Source organism: Trichechus manatus, unplaced genomic scaffold (genome assembly GCF_000243295.1).
Source record: "Trichechus manatus latirostris isolate Lorelei unplaced genomic scaffold, TriManLat1.0 scaffold00040, whole genome shotgun sequence".
In the NCBI taxonomy this organism is placed as follows: domain Eukaryota; kingdom Metazoa; phylum Chordata; class Mammalia; order Sirenia; family Trichechidae; genus Trichechus; species Trichechus manatus.
Window position 1 is genome coordinate 10,417,002 of NW_004443976.1, and position 27,391 is coordinate 10,444,392.

At 44.8% G+C, this 27,391-nt stretch overlaps 1 protein-coding gene across 1 annotated transcript in view; it reads right to left on the minus strand.

Moving 5' to 3' along the window:
• Window positions 1-27,391, minus strand: part of NTN1 (netrin 1) — a 270,775-nt gene that overhangs the window by 224,897 nt on the left and 18,487 nt on the right. The window contains exon 2 of the mRNA XM_004376201.3: window positions 24,618-25,699. Coding sequence (XP_004376258.1) covers window positions 24,618-25,632 — 1,015 coding nt within the window. The 5' untranslated portion in view covers window positions 25,633-25,699. The remainder of the gene's footprint in view (window positions 1-24,617; window positions 25,700-27,391) is intronic.

Consider the following 27,391-nt stretch of genomic DNA (forward strand, 5'->3'; position numbering starts at 1 on the left):
AAAAATGGGCAAAGGATATGAACAGGCACTTCACCAAAGAAGACATTCAGGCGGCTAACAGACACATGAGGAAACGCTCGCCATCATTAGCCATTAGAGAAACGCAGATCAAAACTACAATGAGATATCATCTCACCGTGACATTACTGGCAATAAAAAAATAAATAAATAAGAAATGTTGGAGAGGTTGAGGGGAGATTGGAACTGTTACGCAATTTTGGTAGGAATGTAAAAAGGTACAACCACTATGGAAAACTATATGGGGCCTCCTTAAAAGACTAGAAATTAAAATACCATACAATCCAAAAATCCCACTCCTAGGAATATATCTTAGAGAAATAAGAGCCATCACATGAATAGACATATGCACACTGTCATGGATTGAATTATGCTCCCCCCCAAAAATGTGTGTGTCAACTTGACTGGGTCATGATTCCCAGTATTGTATAATTGTGTACCATTCTATAACCTGATGTGATTTCCTTATATGTTGTAAATTCAATCACTATGATCTAATAAGATGAATTAGCGGTAGTTATACCAATGAGGTGTACAAGATTGGATAGTGTCTTAAGCCAATCTCTTTTGAGATATAAAAGAGAGAAGTGAGCGGAGACACACGGGAACCTCATACCACCAAGAAAGCAGTGCCAGGAAGAGAGCTTGTCCTTTGGACCTGAGGTTCCTGCGCAGAGAATCTCCCAGACCAAAGGAAGATTGATGACACGGACCTTCCTCCAGAGCCGACGGAGAAAGTGTTCCCCTGGAGCTGACATCCTGAATTTGGACTTGTAGCCTACTTGACCTTGAGAAAATAAACTTCTCTTTGCTAAAGACATCCACTCGCAGGATTTCTGTTAGAGCAGCACTAGATGACTAAGACACACACCCATGTTCATTACAGCATTATTCACAATAGCAAAAAGATGGAAACAACCTAAGTGCCCATCAACAGATGAATGGATAAACAAGTTACGGTACATACACACAATGGAATACTATGCAATGATAAAAAACAGTGATGAATCCGCAAAACATCTCACAACATGAATGAATCTGGAGGGCATTATGCTGAGGGAAATAAGTCAATCACAAAAGGACAAATATTGTATGAGACCACTATTATAAAAACCCAAGAAAAGGTTTACACACAGAAAAAAACAATCTTTGACGGTTACGAGGGAGGGAAGGGGTGGAGAGGGGAAATCACTGAGTAGACAGTAGACAAGTGTTAACTCTGGTGAAGGGAAAGACAACACACAATACAGGGAAAGTCAGCACAACCTGAACAAGGCGAAGTCATAGAAGCTTCCTAGACACATCCACACACCTTGAGAAACCAAGTTACTGGGGATGAGGGCTGGGACCATGGTCTCAGGGGGCATCTAGGTCAACTAGCATAACATAGTTCATAAAGAAAACGTTTCACATCCTACTTTGGTGAGTAGTGTCTAAGGTATTAAAAGCTTGTGAGTGGCCATCTAAGACACATCTGTTGGTCCCATCATGTTCGAAGCAAATAAGAATGAAGAAAACCAAACACGCAAGGAAAATATTAGTCCAAAGGACTAACAGACCACTTGAACCACAGCCTCCACCAGCCTCAGCTCAGAAGAACTAAATGGTTCCCAGCTACCACCACCAAGCACTCTGAAAAGGATCACAACAGAGGATCCCGGATAGAAAGGGAGAAAAACGTAGAACAAAATCCAAATTCACACACACACAAAAAAAAGACCAGACTTACAGGTCTGACAGAAACTGGAGGAACCCCCGAGACTATGGCCCCCAGACATCCTGCTAACTCAGAACTGAAGCCACTCCCAAAGTCCACCTTTCAGCCAAAGATTAGACAGGCCTATAAGACAAACAATAACACACGTGAGGAACGTGCTTCTTAGTTCCATTAAGTATATGAGACCAAATGGGTAACACTTGCCCAAAAGGAAAGACAAGAATCTAGGAAGAGACAGGAAACCTGGAGGAACAGACAAGGAGAACCCAGGGTGTAAAGGGAAAGCGGTGGGGAGTGCTGACACATTGCGCAGATTGCAACCAATGTCACAAAACAATTTGTGTATAAATTTCTGAATAAGAAACTAATTTGCACTGTAAACTTTCACCTAAAACACAATAAAATTTTAAAAAAGAAAGAAATCAAATGGCATATTGCATTGGGCAAATCTGCTGCAAAAGACCTCTTTAAAGTGCTAAAAAGCAAAGATGTCACTTTGAGGACTAACGCATGCCTGACCCAAGCCATGGTATTTTCTCTCGCCTCACATGTATGTGAAAGCTGGACAATGAATAAGGAAGATCGAAGAAGAATGGATGTCTTTGAATTACAGTGCCGGCAAAGAATATCGACTATACCATGGACTGCCAGAAGAATGAACAAATCCGTCCTGAAAGAAGTACAGCCAGAATCCTCCTTAGAGGCAAGGATGGCGAGACTTCGTCTTACATACTTTGGGCATGTTGTCAGGAGGGACCAGTCCCTGGAGAAGCGCATTATGCTTGGTAAAGAAGAGGATCAATCAAAAAGAGGAAGACCCTCAATGAGATGGACTGACACAGTGGCTGCAACAATGGGCTTAGGTATAGCAATGATTGTGAGGATGGCACAAGACTAGGCAGTATTTCGTTCCCTTGTACTTGGGGTGACTAGGAGCCAGAACTGACTGGATGGCACCTAACATGCACGCACACACACACACAGATGTGATTATCCCCATATCAGAGATGAGAAAACTGAGGCTGAGAGGCTCATGACATAGCAGTAGGTGATAGAGCTAGGTGTCCAGCTGTCTTACTCCAAAGCCAAATGGTGATTTCTTTCTATCTTACCAATGGTTTTCAAACTGGGAATGGTGACACTCTAGGACAGTGATTTTTTTTTAATTTTTCAATTTGTAATAATTTTAGACCAAAAAAGGTAGCCGAAATTGTACAAAGAATTCCTATATACCCTTCACCCAGCTTGCCCACATGTTAATATCATATATATTCATCGTACAATCTTCAAAACCAAGAAATTAATATTGAAACAAAACTATTATCTAATCTACAAACTTTATTCGAATTTCACCAACTGTTCCACTAATGTCCTTTTCTGTGCTAGGAAGGACACAAGATCCTACAATATATTCTGGTCTCATGTCTTCATAGTCTCCTCCTATCTGTGACAGTCTTTCTTATCTTTAATGACCTTGATACTCTCGAAGAGTACTCCGCAGTTATTCTGTGGAATGTCTTTCAGTTTGGGATTATCTGATGTTTCCTCATGATGAAATTCAGGTTATGTACTTAACCACTGTGCCACCAGGGCTCCCATCAGCTACATGATTTGCACATATTTTTTTCCCACCGTATGGGCTGTCTTTTCATTTTGTTGTAACTGTTATTTGCAGCACAAAAGATTTTAATTTTGATAAAGTCCAAGTTATCTTTTCTTCGATTCCCCACAAGATTTCAGTGCAGATGATCTATGGACCGCTCTAGGGAAATATTCTAAGTGCTTGGGAGAAAAGATGCAAAGGTCAGAGTTTTAAAATGTAATAGCATAAAGTTGTTCACAGTGTTAACATGTTGCTGTTTTCTCCTTTCAGTGTCTGCTGTATCTGTAGTTATGTCTTTTTTTCCATTCCTAACATTGTTTATTTGTGCCTTCTCTTTTTTTCTTGATCACTCTTTCCAAATATTTATTTTATTCATCATTTCAAACAACTAGCTTTTGGCTTTGCTTGATCCTCTCTACTGAATATTTGTTTTCTAGTTCATTGACTTCTGATCTTATTTTTACCTCTCGTTTTTTTTTTCAGGCTTATTCTGTGATTTTTTTCCCAATTTCTTAAATCAGACACTTAGTTCATTAATTTTCAGCCCTTCTCATGGTTCTGAGAGTCTATGAAGCACTCCTCTCTTTAACATTCCCTCTTTCTTCCGTGAATCAATCACCCCTTGGCAAGAGGATGAGGAGAAACAGAGGCAGGAGTGGCATTGGGTGCCTGCCCATTCCAGGATGAAAATGCCTATGGAAATACTCTTCTGGGATGCTAAGAAGTCCCGGGGGGTGCTAGTGTATTCCAGAGTCAAATCAAGACATTTGGGGTCATATTTCATTAAGGGAAGTGGCACCCCATGTCAGTGAGTCCTTGTGGTCTTACCATCTTGTCCTTGCAGACTGATCTCTATTTCAGCAAATCTCCTCTGCCAGGCCAAAAGGCAATAAGGCAGATGCTCATGCAAAGACAGGCAGGAGCCAAAGCAATAAACTTGGCCCCAGCTGTCAGCTCAAAATGCTCCAGCTTCAGGCTAGAAACTGTCCTGTCCTTTTCTTTGCTTCTAACCTTTATTCTCAGTTAATTCCAACCCTGGTATCACCTAACAGTGAGCCCCAAACCATCATCACAGAATGTGTGCATTGGAAGGGGCCTGAGAAATCATCTGCCCAGCTCTTTTTTCACCAGGAAGGAAACACGGAGGCCTAGGTGATAATCGGCACATTCAAGTTCACGGCACGGTGCATTTTTTCTGGTATCAGTACAAAATAGCCAGCTCCATCCCATTTAAATGCATTCTGCTCTGAATTCTATTTTGTGACCCTTGCTTTCACTTTGTGTTCATTCGCTTTATATACTTTTGCACATCTCTTAATTTTTAAAAAGTTGGTAGACTTTGTCACTTAATCTGTTAAACATTGAGAGTGATTTGTTAATGTCTCCCACTAATAGTGTGCTTTTGCCCCAAGCAGGCAGAAAGGAAAACCAGGAGATAGAGCATCTGAAGAATACACTCAATAAGGTTGATTTAATAAATATATTGAACTCTGTACCCCAAAAGCAAAGTTCTCTTTCAGTTCTCATAGAACACTGACAGAAGTGATTTTACACACACACACGAGATTATCCCAAAAACAAAAAACAACGGCACCAGCTGCAATAAAATAAAACTGAACATTAATAACAAAATATGTATTTCTAAGGGCCGAATCCCCTGGAAATGAAATCCAATTTAAAAATAACTCCAGGAGCAAAAACAAAAAACCTGTTGCCATCGAGTTGATTCCAATTCATAGCGACCCTATAGGACAGAGTAGATCTGCCTCATTGAGTTTCCAAGGAGCACCTGGTAGATTTGAACTGCTGACCTTTGGGTTAGGAGCTTTAGCACTTCACCACTATGCCACTAGGGTTTCAATGACACAGTCATTGCAGAAACAGTGGCAATGAGACAGTAATGTGTAAAAGCTTTTCTAGAAGGGAAAAGTCACTGCCTTAAATGGCTTCACTGCTAAACAGGAGTAACAAAATAATAAAATTAATTTAACTGAGCATTCAATTCAAAAAGTCAGGGGGTCCACCAAAAAGCCTAAATAAGAAATTAATGACAACAAAAGGGGAAATTAGAGCATTAGAAAGCAATAGAAAGTGTCCAAAAATAAATGGCAGTCTAGAATAGCAGACAGGAGCACCAGCTCTGAGAGCAGACAGATCTATTTGAGTTCAGCTCTGGATTTTGTAGCTGCGTGACACCAGGCAAGATGAATTTCTTAACCTAGGAACCACTTGTAAAGTGGGAATAACAGTACTTAACTCACAGAGTTGTAAAGATTTTAAAAATTAAACAGCACAAGGAAAGTACTTAGCACAGGGCCCAGCACACAGTGAGTGTTCGATAAATATTATCAGCTGCTGCCACCTCCAAAAATGCCAAGGAAACAAACAAATCTATGCAAAGGGAAAGAATATATGACCACTATTAGAAATTAGAAAGGTGATATAGACACATATGGAATTTTTTTTTTTTTTTTTTTTAGAGATTACTAATATAATTCTATGCTTAAAAAAGAAAAATCTGGGTAAAGTTAATTATTTTACAAGATAATAAATTATCAGATTTGACTCAAAAGTAGTTGAAAAATTCCTGAATAACCATGTAAGCATGGAAAAAAACTGAAATGGTTATCAAATCCTTCCAAAAATGGCACCAGGCCCAGATGGACTAATTCTAGCAAACTTCAATGAACAGCTATTTCTCAGGCAACTTAAGCTATTCCAGACCACAGAAAAGAGTAGAAGCTTCCCACTTCATTTTATAGGGTTTGAACAGTACTGATACAAAAAGCAATATAAAGTGAGAAACGTTCAGGCAAATCCTGCTTTTGAACATAGATATAACAATCCAAAATAAAATATTAGCAAAGAATAATACAACATCACCAAGCAGACTTTATTTCAAGAATACTAGGATGGTTAAATCTTAGGAAATCACAAAACCACAATGAGATAACACTTCACACCCACCAGGATGGCAATAATCAAAAAGATGGATAATAACAAATGTTGGCAAGGATGCAGAGAAATTGGAATCTTCATACATTGCTGGTGGGATTGTTAAAATGTTGCAGCTGCTGTGGAAAACAGTTTGGCAGTTTCTCAAAAAGTTACATATAGTGTTACCATATGACCCAGCAATCTTACTCCTAGGTATATACCCAAAAGAATTGAAAACATATGTCCACACAAAAATCTGTACACAAATGTTCACTGGAACATTATTCATAATGGCCCAAAAGTGGAAACAACCCAAATGTCCATCAACTGATAAATGGATAGATGTAGTATATAAACGTAGTATATATTCATACAATGGAATATTATTCAGCAAAAAAGGAAGGTAGTACTGATACATGCTACAACATGGACGTAACTTGAAAACATTATGCTAACTGAAAGCCAGTCAAAAAAGGCCCCATATTGTATAATTCTATTTACATGAAAAGTCCAGATTAGGCAAATCTAGAGACCTAGAGTTGATTAGTGGTTGCCTACGATTGGGGGAGGGGTGAGTGTTAGGAGGAAATGAAGAGTGACTGATAGTGGGTACAGAGTTTCTTTCTGAGATGATAAAAATGTTCTAAAATTGATTTTAGTGATGGTTGTACCACTCTATGAATGTACTAAAGGCCACTAAACTGTACACATTAAATGGATGAATTGTATGGTATGTGAATTATATCTCAATAAAACTGTTTAAAAAATTAGGAAACTAATTAATGCAACTCATTGCATTACTGGTCAAAGCTGAAAAACTATATGACCATTTTGACGGACACCTAAAGCATGAACATTCCTCACATACTCCTGATTTAAAAAAAAAAAAAAGAACAAACCTCCCAGTAAACCAGGAATAAATGTCACTCCATTGAGCACAATAAAGAATATCTACCTGAAACCAATCAACAGTAATTATCAGTGCATCCTAATTGCTTGTTCGATCAATTTTGGACTACAGAAGTTGGTAAAAATCTTCAATTTCTTCATCTTTGGCCTTACTGGCTGGTGCGTAAATTTGAATAATAGTCATATTAACTGGTCTTCCTTGTAGGCGTATGGATGTTATCCTATCACTGATGGCGGTGTACTTCAGGACAGATCTTGAAATATTTTTTTTGCCAATGAATGCAATGCCATTCCTCTTCAAGTTGTCATTCCTGGCATAGTAGACCATATGATTGTCCAATTCAAAATGGCCAATACCAGTCCATTTCAGCCAACTAATGCCTAGGATACCAATCTTTATGTGTTCTATTTCATTTTTGACAATTTCCAATTCTCCTAGATTCATACTTCTTACAGTCCAGGTTCTGATTATTAATGGATGTTTGCAGATGTTTCTTCTCATTTTGAGTCGTGCCACATCAGCAAATGAAGGTCCCAAAAGCTTGACTCTATCCACGTCATTAAGGTCAATTCTACTTTGAGGAGGCAGCTCTGATATCACCTGTGATTGGAATGTGAAAGTTGGAAACAAACAAGAAGGATCGGTAGTTGGGAAATACGGCTTTGGTGACAGAAACAATGCCAGAGATCACATGATTGAATTTTGCAAGACCAACGACTTTTTCATTGCAAATACCTTTTTTCACCAACATAAACGGCAACTATACACATGGATCTCGCCAGATGGCATACATAGGAATCAAATCAACTACATCTGTGGAAAGAGATGATGGAAAAGCTCGATATCATCAGTCAGAACAAGGCCAGGGGCCGACTGCGGCTCAGACCATCAACTACTCATATGCAAGTTCAAGTTGAAACTGAAGAAAATCAGACCAAGGCCACAAGAACCAAAGTACAACCTTGAGTATATCTCACCTGAATTTAGAGACCATCTCAAGAATAGATTTGATGAGTTGAACATTAATGACTGAAGACCAGATGAGTTGTGGAATGACATCAAGGACATCATACATGAAGAAAGCAAGAGGTCATTAAAAAGACAGGAGATAAAGAAAAGACCTAAATGGGTGTCACAAGAGACTCTGAAACTTGCTATTGAACTTCAAGTAACTAAAGCAAAAGGAAAAAATGACGAAGTAAAAGAGGTGAACAGAAAATTTCAAAGGACAGCTCGAGAAGACAAAGTATTATGATGACATGTGCAAAGACCTGGAGATAGAAAACCAAAAGGGAAGAACACGCTCAGCATTTCCCAAGCTGAAAGAACTGAAGAAAAAATTCAAGTCTCCAGTTGCAATACTGAAGGATTCTACTGGGAAAATATTAAACCAAGCAGGAAGCATCAAAAGAAGATGGAAGGAATTAAGAGAGTTACTATACCAAAAGGAACTGGTTGACGTTCAACCATTTCAGGAGGTAACATGATCAGGAACCATGGTACTGAAGGAAGAAGTCCCAGCTGCACTGAAGGCACTGGTGAAAAACAAGGTTCCGGGAATTGATGGAATACCAATTGAGATATTTCAACAAACAGATGCAGCACTGAAGTGCTCACTCATCTATGCCAAGAAATTTAGATGCCAAGAAATTTAGAAGACAGCTACCTGGCCAACTAACTGGAAGAGATTCATATTTATGTCTATTCCCAAGAAAGGTGATCCAACTGAATGTGGAAATTATCAAACAATATCATTAGCATCACATGCAAACAAAATTTTGCTGAAGATCATTCAAAAGCAGCTGCAGCAGTATATCGACAGGGAACTGCCAGAAGTTCAAACCAGATTTAGAAGAGGACGTGGAACCAGGGATATCATTGGTGATGTCAGATGGATCCTGGCTGAAAGCAGACAATACCAGAAAGATGTTTACCTGTGTTTTATTGACTATGCTAAGACATTTGACTGTGTGGATCATAACAAATTATGGACAACATTGTGGAGAATGGGAATTCCAAAACAGTTAATTGTGCTCATGAGGAATCTGTGCATGGATCAAGAGGCAGTTGTTCGAACAGAACAAGGGGATACTGCATGGTTTAAAATCAGCAAAAGTGTGCATCAGGATTGTATCCTTTCATCATACCTATTCAATCTGTATGCTGAGCAAATAATCTGAGAAGTTGGACTATATGAAGAAGAACGGGGCATTAGGATTGGAGGAAGACTCATTAACAACCTGTGTTATGCAGATGACACAACCTTGCTTGCTGAAAGTGAAGAGAACTTGAAGCATTTACTGATGAAGATCAAAGATCACAGCCTTCAGTATGGATTACACCTCAACATAAAGAAAACAAAAATTCTCACAACTGGACCAATAAGCAACATCACGATAAACAGAAAAGACTAAGGTTGTCAAGGATTTCATTTTACTTAGATCCACAATCAACACCCATGGAAGCAGCAGTCAAGAAATCAAAAGACACACTGCATTGGGCAAACTGGCTGCAAGAGATCTCTTTGAAGTGTTAAAAAGCAAAGATGTCACTTGAGGACTAAGGTGCACCTGACCCAGGCCATGGTGTTTTCAATCGCCTCATATGCATACAAAAGCTGGACAATGAATAATGAAGACCGAAGAAGAATTGATGCCTTTGAATTGTGGTGTTGGCGAAGAATACTGAATGTACCATGGACTGCGAAAAGAACAAACAAATCTGTCTTGGAAGAAGTACAAGCGGAATGCTCCTTGGAAGCAAGGAAGACAAGATTGCATCTCACATACTTTGGATATGTTGTCAGGAGGGATCAGTCCCTGGAAAAGGGCATCATGCTTGGTAAAGCAGAGGGTCAGCAAAAAAGAGGAAGACTCTCAACGAGATGGATTGACACAGTGGCTGCAACAATGGGCTCAAACATAGCAACAATTGTGAGGATGGTGCAGGACCGGGCAGTGTTTCGTTCTGTTGTACTTGGGGTGGCTATGAGTCGGAACTGACTTGACGGCACATAACAATAACAACAACATCTGAAACCAGTAGCAAACAACATATTTAATGATGAAATTACCCAGTTGGAAAATAAAATGAGAAGAATAATAGTAACCAATTTATAAATGCCCAGAAATAAGCTTTTAAATACCTAGAAATAAACTTTTTTTTTAATGTGTGAGACTAATATAAAGAAATGTATAAACTCTGCTGAAACACATTAAAGAAGACATAAATAAATGAAGCTTCTGGATTGTAAGACTTAAAATCATATAGGCATCTACAACATACCTATTAGAATGGCTAAAATGTGAAAGACTGATCATATCAAATGTTGATGAGGATATGGAGGAACTGGAACTCTCAAGCATTGCTGGTATGAATGTAAAATGGTACAACCACTTTGGAAAACAGTTTATTAAAAAGCTAAATATACACCTACCACAGGATCCAGCCATTCCACTCATAGGTATTTACCCAAGAAAAATGAAAGTATACATTGATGCCAAGACTTGTACAGGAATGTTCATAGCTGCTTTATCCGTAATAGCCAAAAATCAGAAACAACCTAAACGTTAATTAGCAGGTGAATGAATAAATTGTGCTACATCCACACAATGGATAACTGCCCAACAGAAAAAAAGGAGTGAACATGAAAGAATCTCAAAATAGACACGCAGAGTTAGACAAAAAAAAAAAAAAAAATACACACCGTATGATTCCGTTTATATAAAACCCTAAAAAGGCAAACTAATATATAATGACAGAAAGCACAACAGGGGAAAGGGGCAGGAGTCAGAAGGAGAGATTACCAAAGGGCATGAGGAAGCTTTTTGGGGTGATGAATATGTTTCTTATCTTGATTGTGGTTATGATTTCACAGGTATAAACATATGTCAAAACTTACCAACGTGTAGCTTTAAATATGTGCAATTTATTGAATGTCAATTATACCTTGATCAATCTGTTTTAAAAAATTCACCTGGAAAAATCAAAGTGAAACACACCGGTATGATTTATTATTTTGTCCAAATTTAAACCATACCATTTTTTTTTCCAACCACCCTAATGGAGACATTTAACTAATCAAATCATTAAGTGACAACAGTCATTTGATACAGCTACAATTAAAATATTATAAAGTTATCAATTATCACAAAGTTCCTATTTAACACCACTGTCATCAAAATACCATTAGTATTTCCACTGAAAGCTGACAAACTCAGGTAAAGCCTACGTGCAAATAAATAAATAGCAAGAATAGCAATGAGTATAACCAAAAAGTAATAAATGAATACTGAACCCACCAGATACTAAAATGCCCTATGCAAAGAGACAGAAACTGGCAGGAAAACAGATCTGTGAAACAAAATGGAAAATCCAGAAAACAGATCCAAGTTTATATAAAATACCTGAGCATTTAATAAACATGGCATCTCCAATCAGTGATCAAAGAGTGATTTTTTTTTTTCAATAACTGTCATAGAATAACTGGCGAAATATTTGATGGGGAGAAAAAAAATGAGATCCTTACCTCACACCATATGTCACAAATAACTCCAGGTGGATGAAAGATTAAAACATACAACTTTGAGTTTTGGCAACAAGGTAGACTAAGCTAATGCAGAAATGCTAGGTAAAATGCAATTTAAAAAAAAATAGTTAATGCATAGTGGGTCTCACAAGAAGTAAAAGGAAACACCCAAGTTCTCCAGGAAAGAGGAAATCTGAATGCCAAAGTATTAAGGGAAACATTGAGACACCATAGTGATCATGAGGTATGTGTTAAGTGGGTAGGGAAAGGGAGGTAGGAGAAACATCAGCGGAAAGAAAGACTGGTTATTAGACCTGGAAATAGGTCTTAATGGCTTTGGGCGTGGGTTTTAACACCCACACACAGACATGTGATGAGGCCTTGGGTCCTTCGAAGCTAGGAGTTGGAAATGAGACCCCCTGCATTCGTTCCTTTAGCAAATAGTTAATGAGTACATACTATATGCCAGCTCCCCTATGAAAACAAAACAGACAAAGGCTAAGATGAGATGGTTTAATAAAGAATAAATAACTAAATAAGTGTTTTAGGTGATAAGGGTTATGGAAAAAAGGAGACAGTAGCGCAGGATGGGGAGATCAGGAGAGCCTGGGATTGTTTGTGTGGAGTGTGTGTGTACGAGAGAGACAGACAGACAGACAGCCAGACACGACAGGAGAGGTGTTTGCAGTATTAAACAGGATAGTCCAGCAGGCCTCCCTGAGAAATGACATTCAAAGACTTGAAGGAGCAAAGGGAGTCATCCATTCGGACACCTGGGCAGGGGGAGCTGCCAGTGCCAGCGCTGTAAGGTGCGAGCCTGTCTGCACGTTAGAGCAAGGCAGCCTGGTGGCTGGAGCAGAGCAAGCGAAAGGGAGAGCACTAGGAGACAAGGGCAGAGAGGAAGCATGGGGAGACTACCTAGGGCCCAGCAGCCACTGAAAGGGCTTGGGATGTTACTCTGAAGGAGCGGGAGCTGATGCACCATCAGTTCCCTCTGGCTGCTGGGTTGAGAACAGACTGGGGGTTGGACAAGGGTAGAGGCGAGAGACCAGGTAAGAAACTGAAGCAATAATCAAGGCAGCATAAAGCCTGGACCTTCCAGATGCATCCTCAGTGAAAGAAGACTAAAAATCTTTGCCCATTAACCCAAGGTGACAGCCAAAGCTTGTCTCTACCTACTCCAAGCTCTGAGCAAAGTGGGGAAGAAAGTCTTTAGTGAGAAAATGAAACCCCAGGCCTGGGAGGGTTTGGAGTTCAAATGCAGACCACTCATTTGATACAGGAATTTCCAAGATGATTAATTAGTGGAGAAATCAATCCCAGACCAATGATACCTCTAACATGTCTGGCAAAACCAAATGCAAAATCACTTGATGGGGCATTTCCATAACTAAGAACAGCAAGAGTTCCACAAAATCCCAAATAAAGATAAATTTTCAGTCAGAAAGCATAAAATAATGAGGAAATCATTCACCATGAGCAAAGGTCAGCAGACAAAACAAACAGGAGAAGCAGTACCCCCAAGAAGTTGATATCATCCATCATACTAAAAAGGACTATAAGTTACGTTTTAAGACTATTCACAAGGAAATAATGCTGAGCAAAAGAAGCCAGACATCAAAGAATCCATACAGTATGATTTCATTTATACAAAGTTCAAAATTAGGCAAAACTGAATCTGTGGTGTTAGAAGTCAAGATGGTGGTTACACTAGGGAGTGGTGATGGGCAGAGGCATAAGGAGGCCTTCTGCAATATTTTATTTCTTGATGGCAGTGCTAGTTAGTCAGGTCAGTTCATTTTGTGAAAATTCATCCAGCTGAACATGAATAATTTGAAGAGAAAAGACTGGCTAGCTGAGACATTGGAAGGTCCTATGTCTTTCCTTTCTCAAGTGGAAGAGCTAACAAGTGAGAGAAGGGAAATGTTCAACAGGCTCCAAGGGCAGGCCCAAGTGAGGTCCCCCAGTTAGAACCTGGACGGTCTTTTAAGTACACTCCAACGGAATGGAGAGGACAGGAAATACATCATTCGAGTTGTAGAGCTGCTCCAGTTGAGAGGGGGATGGGGTGGGGTGAGTAATGAAGATCAGAAACGTCCTCAGGAAGGAGGCAGCATTCCACTGGACCACAGAATATCAGAGCTCAAGATGGTCTTAGTGGTCTAAACCCTCAGTTTACAGAGGACAACCTGCCCGAAGTCACATTTGCCCCCTAGTATTAACAGCTTTTTCTAACAGGGTTATACAGATTAAAGATGAGAGGCAGCCTAGCACAGTGGTGAAAAACAAGACTCCAGAGCCACACTGCCTAAATTTTAATTCCAACTCCACCACTTGCTAGCTGTGTGACCTTAAGCAAGTTACTTAACCTCTGTGTGCCTCCGTTTCTTCACCTGTAAAATGGGGGATAATAAGAGTGCCTACCAAATGTAAATTTATACAACTACTTTCTATTAAAATTACTACTAACTACTAAAGCTGAACAGACAGCTACCCTAGGATCCAGCAATTCCACTTCTAGATACATACCCGACAGAAACATATTTACATGCGCATCAAGACACGAACAACTGAATTATACACGTAGAAACTACTGAATCAGCGAATGTTTTGTTGCGTATATTTTCACCCGATGTAAATGACTGTTAGACAGATAAAATAAAATAAAATTCATAGCAGTGCTCTTTTTAACAGCCAAAACCTGAAAACAACCGAAATACCCTCATAAGCAGAATGGATAAATCAATTGTGATACATTTATACCATAGAATATGATAAAGCAATGAAAACTAATAAATTACTACTTGTTATTGTTAGTTGCCATCAAGTTGATTCCGACTCATGGTGACCCGATGGATAAATCTCACAAATGTAATGTCAAGTAAAAGAAGCCAGATACAATTCCATTTACACAGATTTCAAAAATAGTCAAACGCAATCTGTGGTGGGGAAGGGGCCAGAGTGACTGGAAGGGAACACAAGGGCAGCTTCTGGAGTGCAGGTAATGTTCTTAATGGGGGCTTGTTCCCACTGTATACTTCCGATTCAAGACCGTTGCTGTTAGCTGCCATCAAGTCAGCAGAAGGAAGTGTTGCCTGGTGCTATACCATCTTCACGATCATTGATTGGCTCTAATCCATTGTTGCAGCCACTGTATATATTGAGTGCCTTCCAACCAAGGGGGCTCATCTTCCAACACCATATCGGACAATATTCTGATGTGATCCATAGGGTTTTCATTGGTTAATTTTTGGAAGGAGATCACTAAGCCCTTCTTTCTAGTCTGTCTTAGTCTGGAAGCTCTGCTGAAACCTGTCCCCCATGGATGATCTTGCTGGTATTTGAAAGACCGCTGGCATAGCTTCTAGCATCACAGCAACAAGCAAGCCACCACAGTATGACAAACCGACAGATGGGTGGTGTCAATTTACGATTATAATTGTGCTTTTCTGTGTATACTTCAATAGAGGAGTTTACTTAATGATAAGAACAGAACCCATCCCACGGGCTGTCGTGACGATTAAATGAGGTAGTATTTACAAAGTACTCAAAACAGAGCATGGCAATAGTAAGGGTGATAGAACTGTGTGCTGATAAAAGCCAAAAATCTAGGATTATAACCCTGCCTCTGGGTCTCCTTTCACTCTCCTGCCCCAAGCCCTCTCCACGACACAGTGCAAGGGATCCTGACCTCTCCACCCCACCCAATATACCAACGTGATCTTGCCTTGGGCTCCCAGGACACTAAGGCATCAGAGGCATGCAAAGGTTGAGTAACTTGCCCAAGCGGACACAGCTTGGGGAGCTGGTGTTTGAGCCTGGGCACAGTGAAGCTAGAGCCGGGTTCTCTTCAACCGTAACACCCAACACTTACATGTTGGCATCTCATCTGTCATTAAATAGAATGCTGTGCTCTCTGCGCATGTCTTTAGAGCTGAATACTTTCTATGGGTCAGGAAAAATAAGAACTCGCTCTTCCCTTACATGTGGATCACATTCTTCTGCAGGCATCTTTAATTAAAAAAACAGCTCCAGCCCCTGGTTCAAACAAACTGGGGTGAGACCTTCAGAAGAAGGCCCAACTCGTTCCTCCTGGCAGTTCTCGGTATCAAGATGGCAAATCGACCCAAGAAAGTGGTTTTCAAGGGACTGGTTTCTGTGGATTGGAGTGGGAAACAATTTCCTTCCTCGTGGCAGCTCAGAAGGCCAAGCACTTTCTCACCGTGATTTCTCCTCAGGTCTGAGACAGGGCTGGGTGTGGGAATAAAGAGTTGGCTGAGATCTACCTGCCCACCTCTGAGGTCTGGCTCAGGGAGAGGAAAACAAGTTGGCCGCAGGACTGACAGCTGAGGGCAGGGGGGCCGAAGTCTTCAACCGCCCTGCCCTGGGGCCGCCCAACCCGAAGGTACTTTCACGTTTCAGACGCCAAATTCTGTATCTGTAAACACAATGTGTTTCCTTTTTCATGCTGGGATTGGAGCTGTTATTGTTCGGCACTTTCTGTGCGGGCCCAAATGCGAGCAGGGCGCCAAGGGAAGACTTGTGAAGAGTCCTTGTCCCTCAATACCACACAGGCGCGATTCTGAGTTGAGGGACCAGCCTCTCGGGTGGGAAAAGCCCCAGGAGGCCTCAGGCACTGGGGCTCTGACCCAGGCTGGGGCATAATTTAATTTCCTTCGAGTTTCAGGGCAGTGATGAGCTTTTTGTCTCAAACACCAAGGCCGTCCTGGAACTCGGCCAGCTCAGAGGACCTGCACAGGAACTTCAGAGCCCATATTCCCGGGAAGACTGCCTTTTTCAGGGAACCAAGGTCTGGCCAACTCTTAGCATTGAAGAAAACAAAACACCACAACAGAACAAGTGCAGGAGGAAAACATGACGTGAACTAAACTCCAATCCTTCCGAGGTGCAAGAGCCAAATACGTTCCTCCTCCCCTACTCGGACACACATGATGTTGCCAGGAGTTGGCAAACGGTTGATTTTTCCCTTGAGAACCTCAGTGCCTCTCGTGGGCCCCGCGCACTCCACAGAGCGCCTGCCGCGTGCACGGTTTAGTACGAGTATTCACCTTTTTCACATGCACAACCTTCCGATTATAATATATTCCACCTGGGGGGAAGACATCTACCTCACACTTCTATGCATCCCCTGACCCAACACAGCCTCCTGAACAGTGAAGGCTCCACAAATGTCCATTTACAAGGTGCTTCTTTAGTCTGTGGAGCCCTGTGGCGCAGTGGTGAAGAGCTCGGCTGCTGACCGAAAGATGAGCAGTTCGAATCCACCAGCCACTCCTTGGAAACCCTCTGGGGCAGTTCTACTCTGTCCTATAGGGTCACCATGAGTTGGAATCGACTCGACAGCAACTGGTTTGGTTTTGGCTACCATACCTACAGACAAAGTGCTTTCCTTCTTCTGGATCATCTTTGCACGCATAAACGCACTACACCATGAATTCATTTCAATATCACTGCAGCTAGCACACTAATCCTGACAGCAGAAGGCTCAGGGAGCTTCAGGGATGGCCCAACACAAGCAAAGGGAGAGCCCGCCTCTCCACTCCTTGACGGCACGCCTGAACAATCGGTTCACCTGTCCCTTCAGATGACATCTTCCTTTGTAGTCTGTACACCAGAGGGTACTTCTGATGGAGACGTCCATCATGTAGGAGGCTGCCTACCTACAAGTCTGGAGAGAAAGGCTCTGACGAGAGACAGTCTCATTCCGCATCCAAACATCCCACAACCAGTCTCCTCTCCATGTCAGGGGATAGAAAAGCCCAAACCATGTGGTCAGGGCTGAACACACCTAGCCCAGGCCTCCCAGGGCTGGGGATGGGAAGGGAGCAATATCTCCAAGGGCAAAGGATGAAGAATCAGAGCATGCCTCTGTATTTGACATAGGGGAAGTTTACATCAGTGAGAGACTCTTTTAAAGGCAAATCAAAATCTCATTCTGAGTCGACAATAGGGATACATTTTTGGAATAAAAGTACAGAAATTCAATATTGAGCTCACTCCATTGTGCTGCACTAGTCAAATCTCATGACAGTGGTGAGCATGGAAGCAAGTATCTCTGCATCTGGAGGACTCCTCCCAACCCTGCCTCCCCTCGCCCCGGGCAGTTTGGTGATTTCTAGAACTATTCAAAACGATCATCCCTTGCAACTGGTTATAAGAGGGCATGGCTCTTATGTGATGGAGGCATTGCTGGTTCATGCAGAGACCCAGATTCAATTCCAGCCAATGTAACTCAACCACAGCACAGTCACTGCCTGTCTGTCAGTGGAGGCTTGCTTTCTGCTATGATGCTGAACAGATTTCACTGGAGCTTCCAGACTAAGATGGTCTAGGAAGAAAGGCCTGGCGATCTACTTCCAAAAATCATCCAATAAAAACCCCATGGATGACAACCGTCTAATCTGTAACCGATCACGGGGACGGCACAGGACCAGGCAGCATTTTATTCCTTTGTGCACGGGGGGGCCCCCCTGCGTGGGGGCCAACTCAATGGCAGCTCACAACAACAACAAATTTACATGATCAGCCTTTGACGTATATACACTGCTGATGCCCCCTGCTCTCTCTGTAGGCAATAGTGTTGCTGACTAAGCCAAGATGTGCCCTGCAGACACGCGCACACTTTGTTCTGTTTGTGTAAAAACTGCCCTTTGGTGTCACTGACATCTGTTTTTGAAAGCTTCCATACCTCATGGCAATCTGATTAATTGAGACAAAGCACACATAATGCACCTAGCACATTAAGTACAGGTTTGTGGTCTATCTCCAGAATGCCAAACTCACCTCTGATGGACATTCTAAACTCTACAGTTCCCCAGCCACCAAACCACCTTCCGAGTCTGTGAAGCCAGTAAGTGCTCACGCCGAGTCTTTCCAGATGACAGGCAAAGTGTGGTGGGCCATTCTGCCAGGCTTAACTCCTGAGAGCTTCAAAAGCCCTCTGAGACCTGGGGGCTCCCCATAAGGAACGGTCCTGTAGAAACCCACAGTATGATTATCACTTAAGAAAGGGAGAGGAAAAAAAATACTGCCTCACAAAATATCTGTACTTGTGCAGCCTCAGATAAGGCCGCTTGATAATCCTGTACCCCAGAGAGCCATTTATTTTGGTGAAGCCAGCGTGCAGAGCAGACACCGAAGAAGCCATCAAGATAACACGAATAACAACCCAGTGGACTTTTGAAGTGTAAACATAAAAGTCTATTAAGAATACAATGTTGGTTTAATCCCAAGACAAAAAATTTACTTAATGAAAAGCACAACTCATCTCAAGAAGGAAATATCGATACCAGCTGTGAGCAGAAAATGAGGGGATTCCTTCCAGGGAACATCTGAATTTCAACCCACTGCCTTTCCAGTATTTACTCTGGACAGAAAGTCTCAAATACTTTTCTGAGGATCTCATTTTTCTACAGGAGGAGATCAGAGAGAAGTCTGGGCAGGGCTACAGGAGAGCTTGGCGGAGCTGGAAATGCACAGACCCAGCCCAGGTTTGCTCCATTGAACTCTGCCTCCCTTCCTGGAGTACAGCAGGGAGCAGCCTCCTTGGACTTTTGGCCACCTGGACACATGTGTCCAGAGCTGGCAGGGCCGGGAGGTTTCTGCCCACCAGGCGCTAATGAGGACCCCAGCAGAGACCCTCCCTCCAGCTGCCACACAGCCCAAGAGATGAGTGACAGCCCTAGGCTGCTGACACACGTGAACAGCTCTGACCAGCTCCACGCCAGCAACCAAGACGTGCCACTCCCCACCAAACCACTCTCTTTACCGACACTTCTTAACCACTTCCTAGACTTCTTCAATATGTTCCAGAGAAGCAATGGGACGCTCAGCACTAGGGCGAAAGGAAAAGCCTTATAAAGAGGGTTTTCTGATTACGAACTCTGTTTCACCACCTTTGAGAGAGATCACAGGCCCTGACGCCAACAGACTTGGCCATCAGCAACACCTGTGTAGGCTGAGAACCCACAGATAAGTATTTAAACCCCCTTCGCTTGTATTCCAAGGAGTCCTAGTGGTGCGGTGGTTAAAGCACTTGGCTGCTAACTGAAAGGTCGGCAGTTCGAACCCAGCAGCCACTCCACGGGAGAATGATGTGGCAGTCTGCTTCTGTAAATATTAACAGCCTTGGAAACCCTATGGAGCAGTTCTACTCTGTCCTACACGGTCGCTACAAGTAGGAGTTGACTCGACGGTACTGGGTGGGATCACTTATATTCTTAACTCCCTGCTCCCACTAGGCCTGATGGCTAAGATTAAAAAAAAAAAACCCAATTCCATCAAGTCGATTCCAACTCATAGCTACCCTAAAGGACCGAGTAGAACTGCCTCATAGAGTTTCAAGGAGAGCCTGGTGGATTCGAACTGGCGATGTTTTGGTTAGCAGCCATAGATCTTAACCACTATGCCACCAGGTTTTCAGGCTAAGATAAAGGACTTCTTATTACAAGATTATATTTAAGCATGTATGAATAATATAGTATATAACGTAATACATTCAACTAGGGAACCACCTCTAGCTCCAGCAAAAAATAACAAGTTGTTCCAGTTTTTCTCCTACACATGGACGTGTAACTGCCATCCATCCATCCATCCATCCATCCATCCATCCATCCATCCATCCATCCATCCATCCATTCTATGGGGGAGCAGCATAGAAGATGCAATGGAACAATGCATAAGCACCAGGCTGGAGCCCCAGCTCCACCACTCACTGGCTGTGTGGCTTTGGGTAAATCATTTAACGTCTCTAGGCCATGGTTTTCTCATCTGTAATAAAAGGACAGTAATAGTGCCTATAGTCACGACGATGAGATGATTAAATTAATGAGAGTGCTTGGCAAAGAATAAGCCCTCAAAGGTTAATCATAATAACGATGATAACTATAATAATTATTACACTACTAAAAACATCCACTGATCTACATCTATGTGCCAAGCTCTGGACTAGGCAGTAAATAATTTTAGCCTTCTGGATTTTGCAAAGGTCTTTAGCAGGGCATTGGATTTCATACGGCAACATCTCAATATAACCTCGCTCTCTTGCCTGGGATGGTCAGTGGGTCCAAGCACCAGAGCCATTTACAGCATGGAACCACCCCCTCCACTCACACCCAAGCCATGTTTAAACAATCATGAGCATCGTGTTGCAGGTACCCATAACCGTAGGAGGCCAGCCCAGCACAGTGCTCATCTTGCAGGGACGTCTTTTGTGTGGGTTTTGGGTTACAACTGGGCAATGCAAAGCCACAGAGTGAGTCGCAAAACGAGTTTTCATAAGCTCACCCTGTCACAAACGGAGCAGGGGCCCATGCTGACATCTCCACAGAAAGATTAAACAGCATGCTTCGTCAGGCACTAAATACTAACACAGCTCCAACGTCAGGGGGACACTGATTAAAACTGATGTCAATAATTTATGAAACACAATATGGTCTTCAGATGCTCTTTTGAAAGAAAGGAAGGGGAAAAAAGGGCCTAGCAGCCCAGGTGGTTAAAAACTGTTCATGCATTTTCCCTTGAATGTACACACGCCCCCCCCCACCATGCATGGATGATTCTTTACACAATGAATATGAGTGCACATGTGAATAGAGGCATGTGAACACTGCTGATACATATGGGAGGAAGAAAGTATTTAGTTATTCTACTGAGAGCTGTCGAGGCTGTAACGTTATACATAGTCTTGTCTTTCATATTGTTTTGAGGGTTTTTTTTTCCTTCCCCTTTTCCGGAAGAAATCCAAAATTGCATTTAAAATAAAATTGAGCTTTACAAAAGTACACGTTTAGTCCATAGAGAGCGCAAGCTTGAAACACCACTGAAAAGAAAGCTGGACCGAAGAAAACTTCTACGGTACGTGTATTGTATATTTCTTAATAATCTGAAAGTACTTCAGCTCTCTGTTGAAGAACCATTTGGTCCCTTAATATCAATGTGTTTTAAAGTTTCAGGGTTTCTTTTTGCGGGGGGGCTTACCCTAGGAAAAGATGTCACATGAGTGCATTATAAATCACATACCATGACTTTATAAAGGTAAAGGCAGAATGGCACAGTGATAATGCTTCATTTTTATCAAGACAGATTTTTAGAATGAAAAAAATGTACTTCTGTACTTTTGCCTGAGTTGTAAATACTCCAGGTAGCTTGACTTTATATGAAATTCGCAAGATGGGATTATGTTGGGGAGAAAAAATCTGAGTCGATGATAGTACGAAAGTTAGCGTTTGAAGGATTTATTAATGCTTTTTGCTAGCACAGTGCCCTTTAGTGTCTCGGAACACCTGTTAAATACTAATTCATTCACATAGCCCTACTACAGGGCCTTTTCATAAAAAGCCAACCTTTAATTGTAAATCACTTCGAAATCGTCCTCGCTGGCTTTCTCTTTTGCAGAATGATGGAAAAATCACTAAGACTTCAATTAAGACTTTATGGGAACTTCAACCTGATGTTCCCAGCTAAATCTACAAGGTATCAGAGCATCTATTCAAAAAGAAAACTATAAATAACTTTAACAGAGCTGAATTGGCTTTGCTTTTATGAGATGACTGAATAATTGGCAGGATGTGAAGACACTTTAACTACTGAGAATTAACATCACTTCAGTAAAACCTAGAAAATACTGTTCACCAAACGTTTGTCATGTAGATTACGTGGTTATTTGGCCTAATTAATCTTTTTGAACAAGAACGATTACTAATTACATTAGTTAATATGGTGATTGCTCAATTTGACCAAAACGGTCAATCCAATTTGTGTACATACTTAGCGCTTCGGTCACAAAGACAAAAATCCTGAACTACAGGGATTGACTTCAAGTGGGTGACCATCATTATAACAAGCACAGTTTAGAGCTCCACAAGCACAGTGACATGGGGAGATGGGGTAGGTGGTGAATCTGAACAATATCAACAGCTAAGATGAATCCTCAAGTCAAATTTTACTACAGTATCATATTCATTTGCTTCAACGTATTCACTTGACTTTGTCCAATTAGATCCTGCTGGTGACAATACACAGTCATCTTTCATATGCACATACAAACTAAAACTGATAGCAAAGCCCTGGGACGCTCTTTAAATGTCAATAAAGGATTTCTCCCCCACACAAAAGAAAGAAAAGAAAAGAGGAAGGCGGAGAAAAAAGAGAAGAGATGGGAAAAACCAACATTTCTGAGGGAATTGAGCAGATCAAAGGGATTTTATTCTCGAAGACCACTAAGTTGGGGCGTAACTACCACCCCTCTGTGGAATACTGAAAAGTCTCTTCAAACTCGCACCAGTTCTGTCCCTCGAAGGAGGGCAAAGAACAATCAGGTCTGCAAACGCGGGACACAGTGAGTGCAAAAATGGAGGCCGGGCGGTACAACAGGAGGTAAAGCCGGCTGCAGACAAGGCCGGCCTGGCTGGGCCTCTGCGCGGACCCAGCCCTCCAAGACATGTTTTCCATTCGCCTGCTCAAAACTCTGCATCCACAGTCATGAGGCACAAACTATTCGACAACAACATGACACAATTAATCAGAACCAGACCTGAAAATGTGTGTTTGTGGGGACCAGCTAACTCTGCAATGTGCCTCAGAGAGTGACATTGACTGTTTGGGGAGGGGTAGAAAAATCTACACGTTCACAAACAATGCACGCCAAATGCTGTAGGAACAGACTAAGTCATTTTCATTAAAATAAAAGGGTCGCTGTCACAGTTACTCTACTTTTGTAAAAATGAACAAACCCTGTGCAATAATAGAAAAAATAAATAAACGAGGTTTCGAAGTTTACATCTCACACTGAAAATTTTTATGTACTACTGCCCCCTCCCCTCCACCTTATTTTTGCTGGGTAAGTAATTTTCATTAAATTAAAATGTTGGGGGTTGGAAGTTTACACCTCATGCCAAAAAATTGTATGTACTACCCCCACACACACACTTGTTTTTTTGTTTTTTTTTTTTTTTTTTTGCAGAGGAGAAACTGACATCTGAGAATTTCTACAGCAGCAAAGTAGAATTTACCCTTTTTTTAGCTTCGTTTTTGACCCAACAGTATTCACCAGTGCTCAGTTTTGTCAGATTTCTCTTTCAGGAATTGAAACCCCATTAAAAGGGAGAAGCTGGGCCCTTAGTTAATTCAAAGCTGTTTAATTTCACCAAACCCTGAAGCTAACAAAAAAATGTGGTGTGCTTTTTTGGACCAGGATTGAATTAGTTTAAAATAATTACGGGCCTCTCCTTTGTAATGTGTAGATAGTAATTAATTGAAATCACATCACTCTTCTTCTGCTAACACACACACGCTGTTTGAAAGGAAAAAAAAAATTTTTTTCAAAGCATAAAAGACAAATTGAGGGCGGGTAAGTGATATTCGTATGGTACCGAACTGGCCCCAAACTACTAATAGTTCTTTGCCATTTCCCAAGGGATTTGTGGTTGTGGAGCTGGAACTTCCCGGGAACGAGGCCGGGGTCCCCAACCGCGCGCCCAGCTGCAGCCCCAGGAAAGGGGGGTGGGCGCAGGAGTGGATCCCAGGGTCCGGCCAAACCTAGGGGAAGGCAATGAGTGTCTGCATTTGGATCAGGGACTCAGGGGAACCTGTAGGCAAATTTTCTGCAAAATCCCCCCCGCCAGACAGCATTTCTCCTGTTTCTTAACTCAGCGGTGCGCAAGAGGAGCAAACCCAGGGAGTTCACAGCGGGCGCCACTCGAGTCGAGAGGACTCGCTCTGAGCCCTCCCAGGTCCAGGGTATCCCCAACGCGCATTCCACGGCTCCCACGACGTCCAAGCGGCTGGCGATCACCCAGCGTGGCCACCGCCCGAGCTCCCGGGGACCCCCGGCTGCGAGGCCCAGGAGCCGCCGCCCGCGTTCCCGCCCCGGAGCCCCACTCACCCACGCACTCGTTGGCCTCGCGGGCCGTGGCTCGCTGCCAGGGCCGGTCGTAGTGGAAGGGTTTGCAGCGGTCGCACTCAGGGCCGGCTGTGTTGTGCCTGCAGTCGCACACCAGGCTGTCGTCGCGGTCGCGCACGCAGCGGGCCGCGTGGCCGTTGCACTTGCAGCGGCCGCCCACCTGCAGGTCGGACACCGCGTAGAAGTAGGAGTCGCGCGCCAGCTCCGAGTCGTCCTCGTTCTCGTCGCCGAAGGTGTGAAGGCGACTGAAGGCCACGCGGATGTCCGTGGCCGTGACCCAGTCCTGCAGCACGGGCGAGTTGTCGAAGTCGTGCGCCGAGGGGCGCCCGTCCAGCGTGCTGAAGGCGATGAGGCCGCCCGAGAGCGGGCGCATGTCCGTGTGCGAGTCTGTGCACACGGCCTCCTGCTCGTTCTGCTTGGTGATGGGCGCGCGATGCGGCCGGTTGTACATCCTGCGGCACTGCGTGGAGTAGAACTGGAAGGGCACCCACGTGCGCCCGTAGTCCATGGACTTGTAGATGGCCATGGACTCGGGCCGCGGCGAGCAAAACTGCAGGCTCACGTAGGTCACCTCGAACTTCTTGCCGAGCGACAACGTGAGCGTGACGTTGTGCGGGAACTGCAGGTAGTTCTCGGACTGCCAGCACGTCAGGTTGTGCGGATTGTTGAGGTCGGTGAGGAAAGCGGGCGGGTGCGCCTTCTTGGGGTCTGACGCGTTGCAGAGGTGGCATGAGCGCAGCCGCTCCTCGCCGCGCTCGCTCACCACACAGTAGCGCGCCGGGGGCCGGCCGCAGGTGCTGGACACGCGCACGTCCTTGCCGAAGGCCGCGTTCACGAAGTCCGGGATGCAGCGGCGCGGGTGGCCGTTCTCGTCCGAGCAAGGGTCGGGCTGCGCAGCCTGGCCCGCGAACATACTAAGCCCGGGCCCGCCGCGCACCGCACCCACCAGGCACGCCACCGCCGCTAGCGCCGCCAGCGCCTCCCACACTGCGCGCATCGTCCTGCGTCCAGCTTGCCCCGGCCCCGCCGCGCCGAGAAATCGGTCCGCCCGCCGCTGAAGGCGCCTGCGGAGAGAGGGGAGCTGCGCTCAGCCAGCCCGCCCTGCGCCCTCCACCCCTGCCGGGGCGGTGAGCGGAGGCGCGGGCGAACCCCCGGCTTCCCCAGCACGGAGCCCGCGGCCGACTGCCCGCCTCGCTCCCCAGAGTCCCGCGGGCAAGTGAGTCCGGGTGTTCCTGAGCCCGTACCACCCGCGCCCCTTCCTCCCAGCGGAGCGGTGAGCCGGGGCCCCTGACGAACGCTCGGCTTCCCAGCTACCGCCGCCTCCACGCCGCCCGAGGGGCATCCCCGCGCCCGTCTGCCCGTCTCCAGCCAGCCCGCCTCGCACCCCAAGTCCCAGACGCAGGAGAGCTCGGGTGCCCCAAACCAGCACGGGTCCGCGCCCTTTCCTCCCGTAGCAGGGGGCTCCCTCTCGGCTCCCCCAGATGGCGTCCCCGCCGGAGAGTCTGCGTTTGGGACTTTACCTCTGGAGAGGGCAAAAGAGAAAGAAAAGTTTGTCTGGCCCCAGCCAGGAGTCCGCGCGCCGGACGGCGGAGAGCCTCTCGCTCGCTGCTCCAGGCGCGTCCTGCCTCAGCGCGGGCTTGCCAGCTCCATGCCCGGCGCGGCCGCCACTGCCCCAGCCCCGGCCGCCGCCGCCGCTCTCGTCCTAGTGACGCCGCAGACGCCTGGCTCCGCCGCTGCCGCCGAGGTCGGAGTCCTGCCCTGCCCGCGCCCGGGGCGCACACACAGTCCCGCTTGCTGGCGCGCACTCACACACGCACGCACGCCACCGAAGGCGCCGCAGCCGCTGCCGCCGCCGCCGCCGCCACCACTTGCTCTGAGAATGGGGGGCGGAGGGGAGCGCGGGGGCGGGGGACGGGGGCGGGGGACGGGGGCGGGGCACCGGGCGGGGCGCTGGCCAATAACGTCGGCGAGCAGCAGCCCGCTCGAGAGCAAAGTTTTAACCCCGGGAAAGAAGAAAGTTAAGGGAACCGGCTCAGGACTAGAAGAGAGGGAGAGGGGGCGCGGCGAGAGAGCGAGGACGCGAGCGGGTGGGAACCGGGGAGCACGAGAAAGAGAAGCACAGACAAAGAGAAAGCGAGACGAGCGCCCGGGAAAGCCCGGGAGAGGGGGCTGGGCCCCGCGCGCACCCCAGCGGGGGGCGAGGGGTAGTCGGCCGGGACTGTCAACCTCGCCTCGGCCCTGCTGCTGGAGATCTCTGCAGCTTTCCGCGGGCCCCCGCACGGGGAGCGTGCAGGCTGGGGGAGGGGACGGTTTTCTGCCTCCGGGTCCCAGCCAAACACATTTGTGGTTTTTGTTTGTTTGTTTTTGCCGCGGTGAGGTCGGGCCTTCCTCTAACACAGCCTGGTGGCCCCTGTGGCACCGCGTACAGGGCCCTGCCCCTGCGGGCAGGCAGCCCAGGATCGGCGAGGAGGAGGAGGTGGCCGCTGCCTGCTCGCCACTCCTGCCCAAGACCCTGGGGTCTGGCGAGAAGTAGCTGCTTTCCATCCTCCAGTTGTCACCGTGAGGGTGGCCTGTCTATCTAGAACGCGACTTAGCGCCACGGGAGCTGTGGTGGGCAGGGGGCTGAAGTGGTAAGAAGCCAAGGGCACCTGGGCACTGGCCAGCGCCCCTCCCATACTGCTCTGGGGACTCAGACTGGAGGCAGCCCAGCTCTGCCCAGATCCCCGGACGCAGGTTTATGATCTTCCTCTATCTCC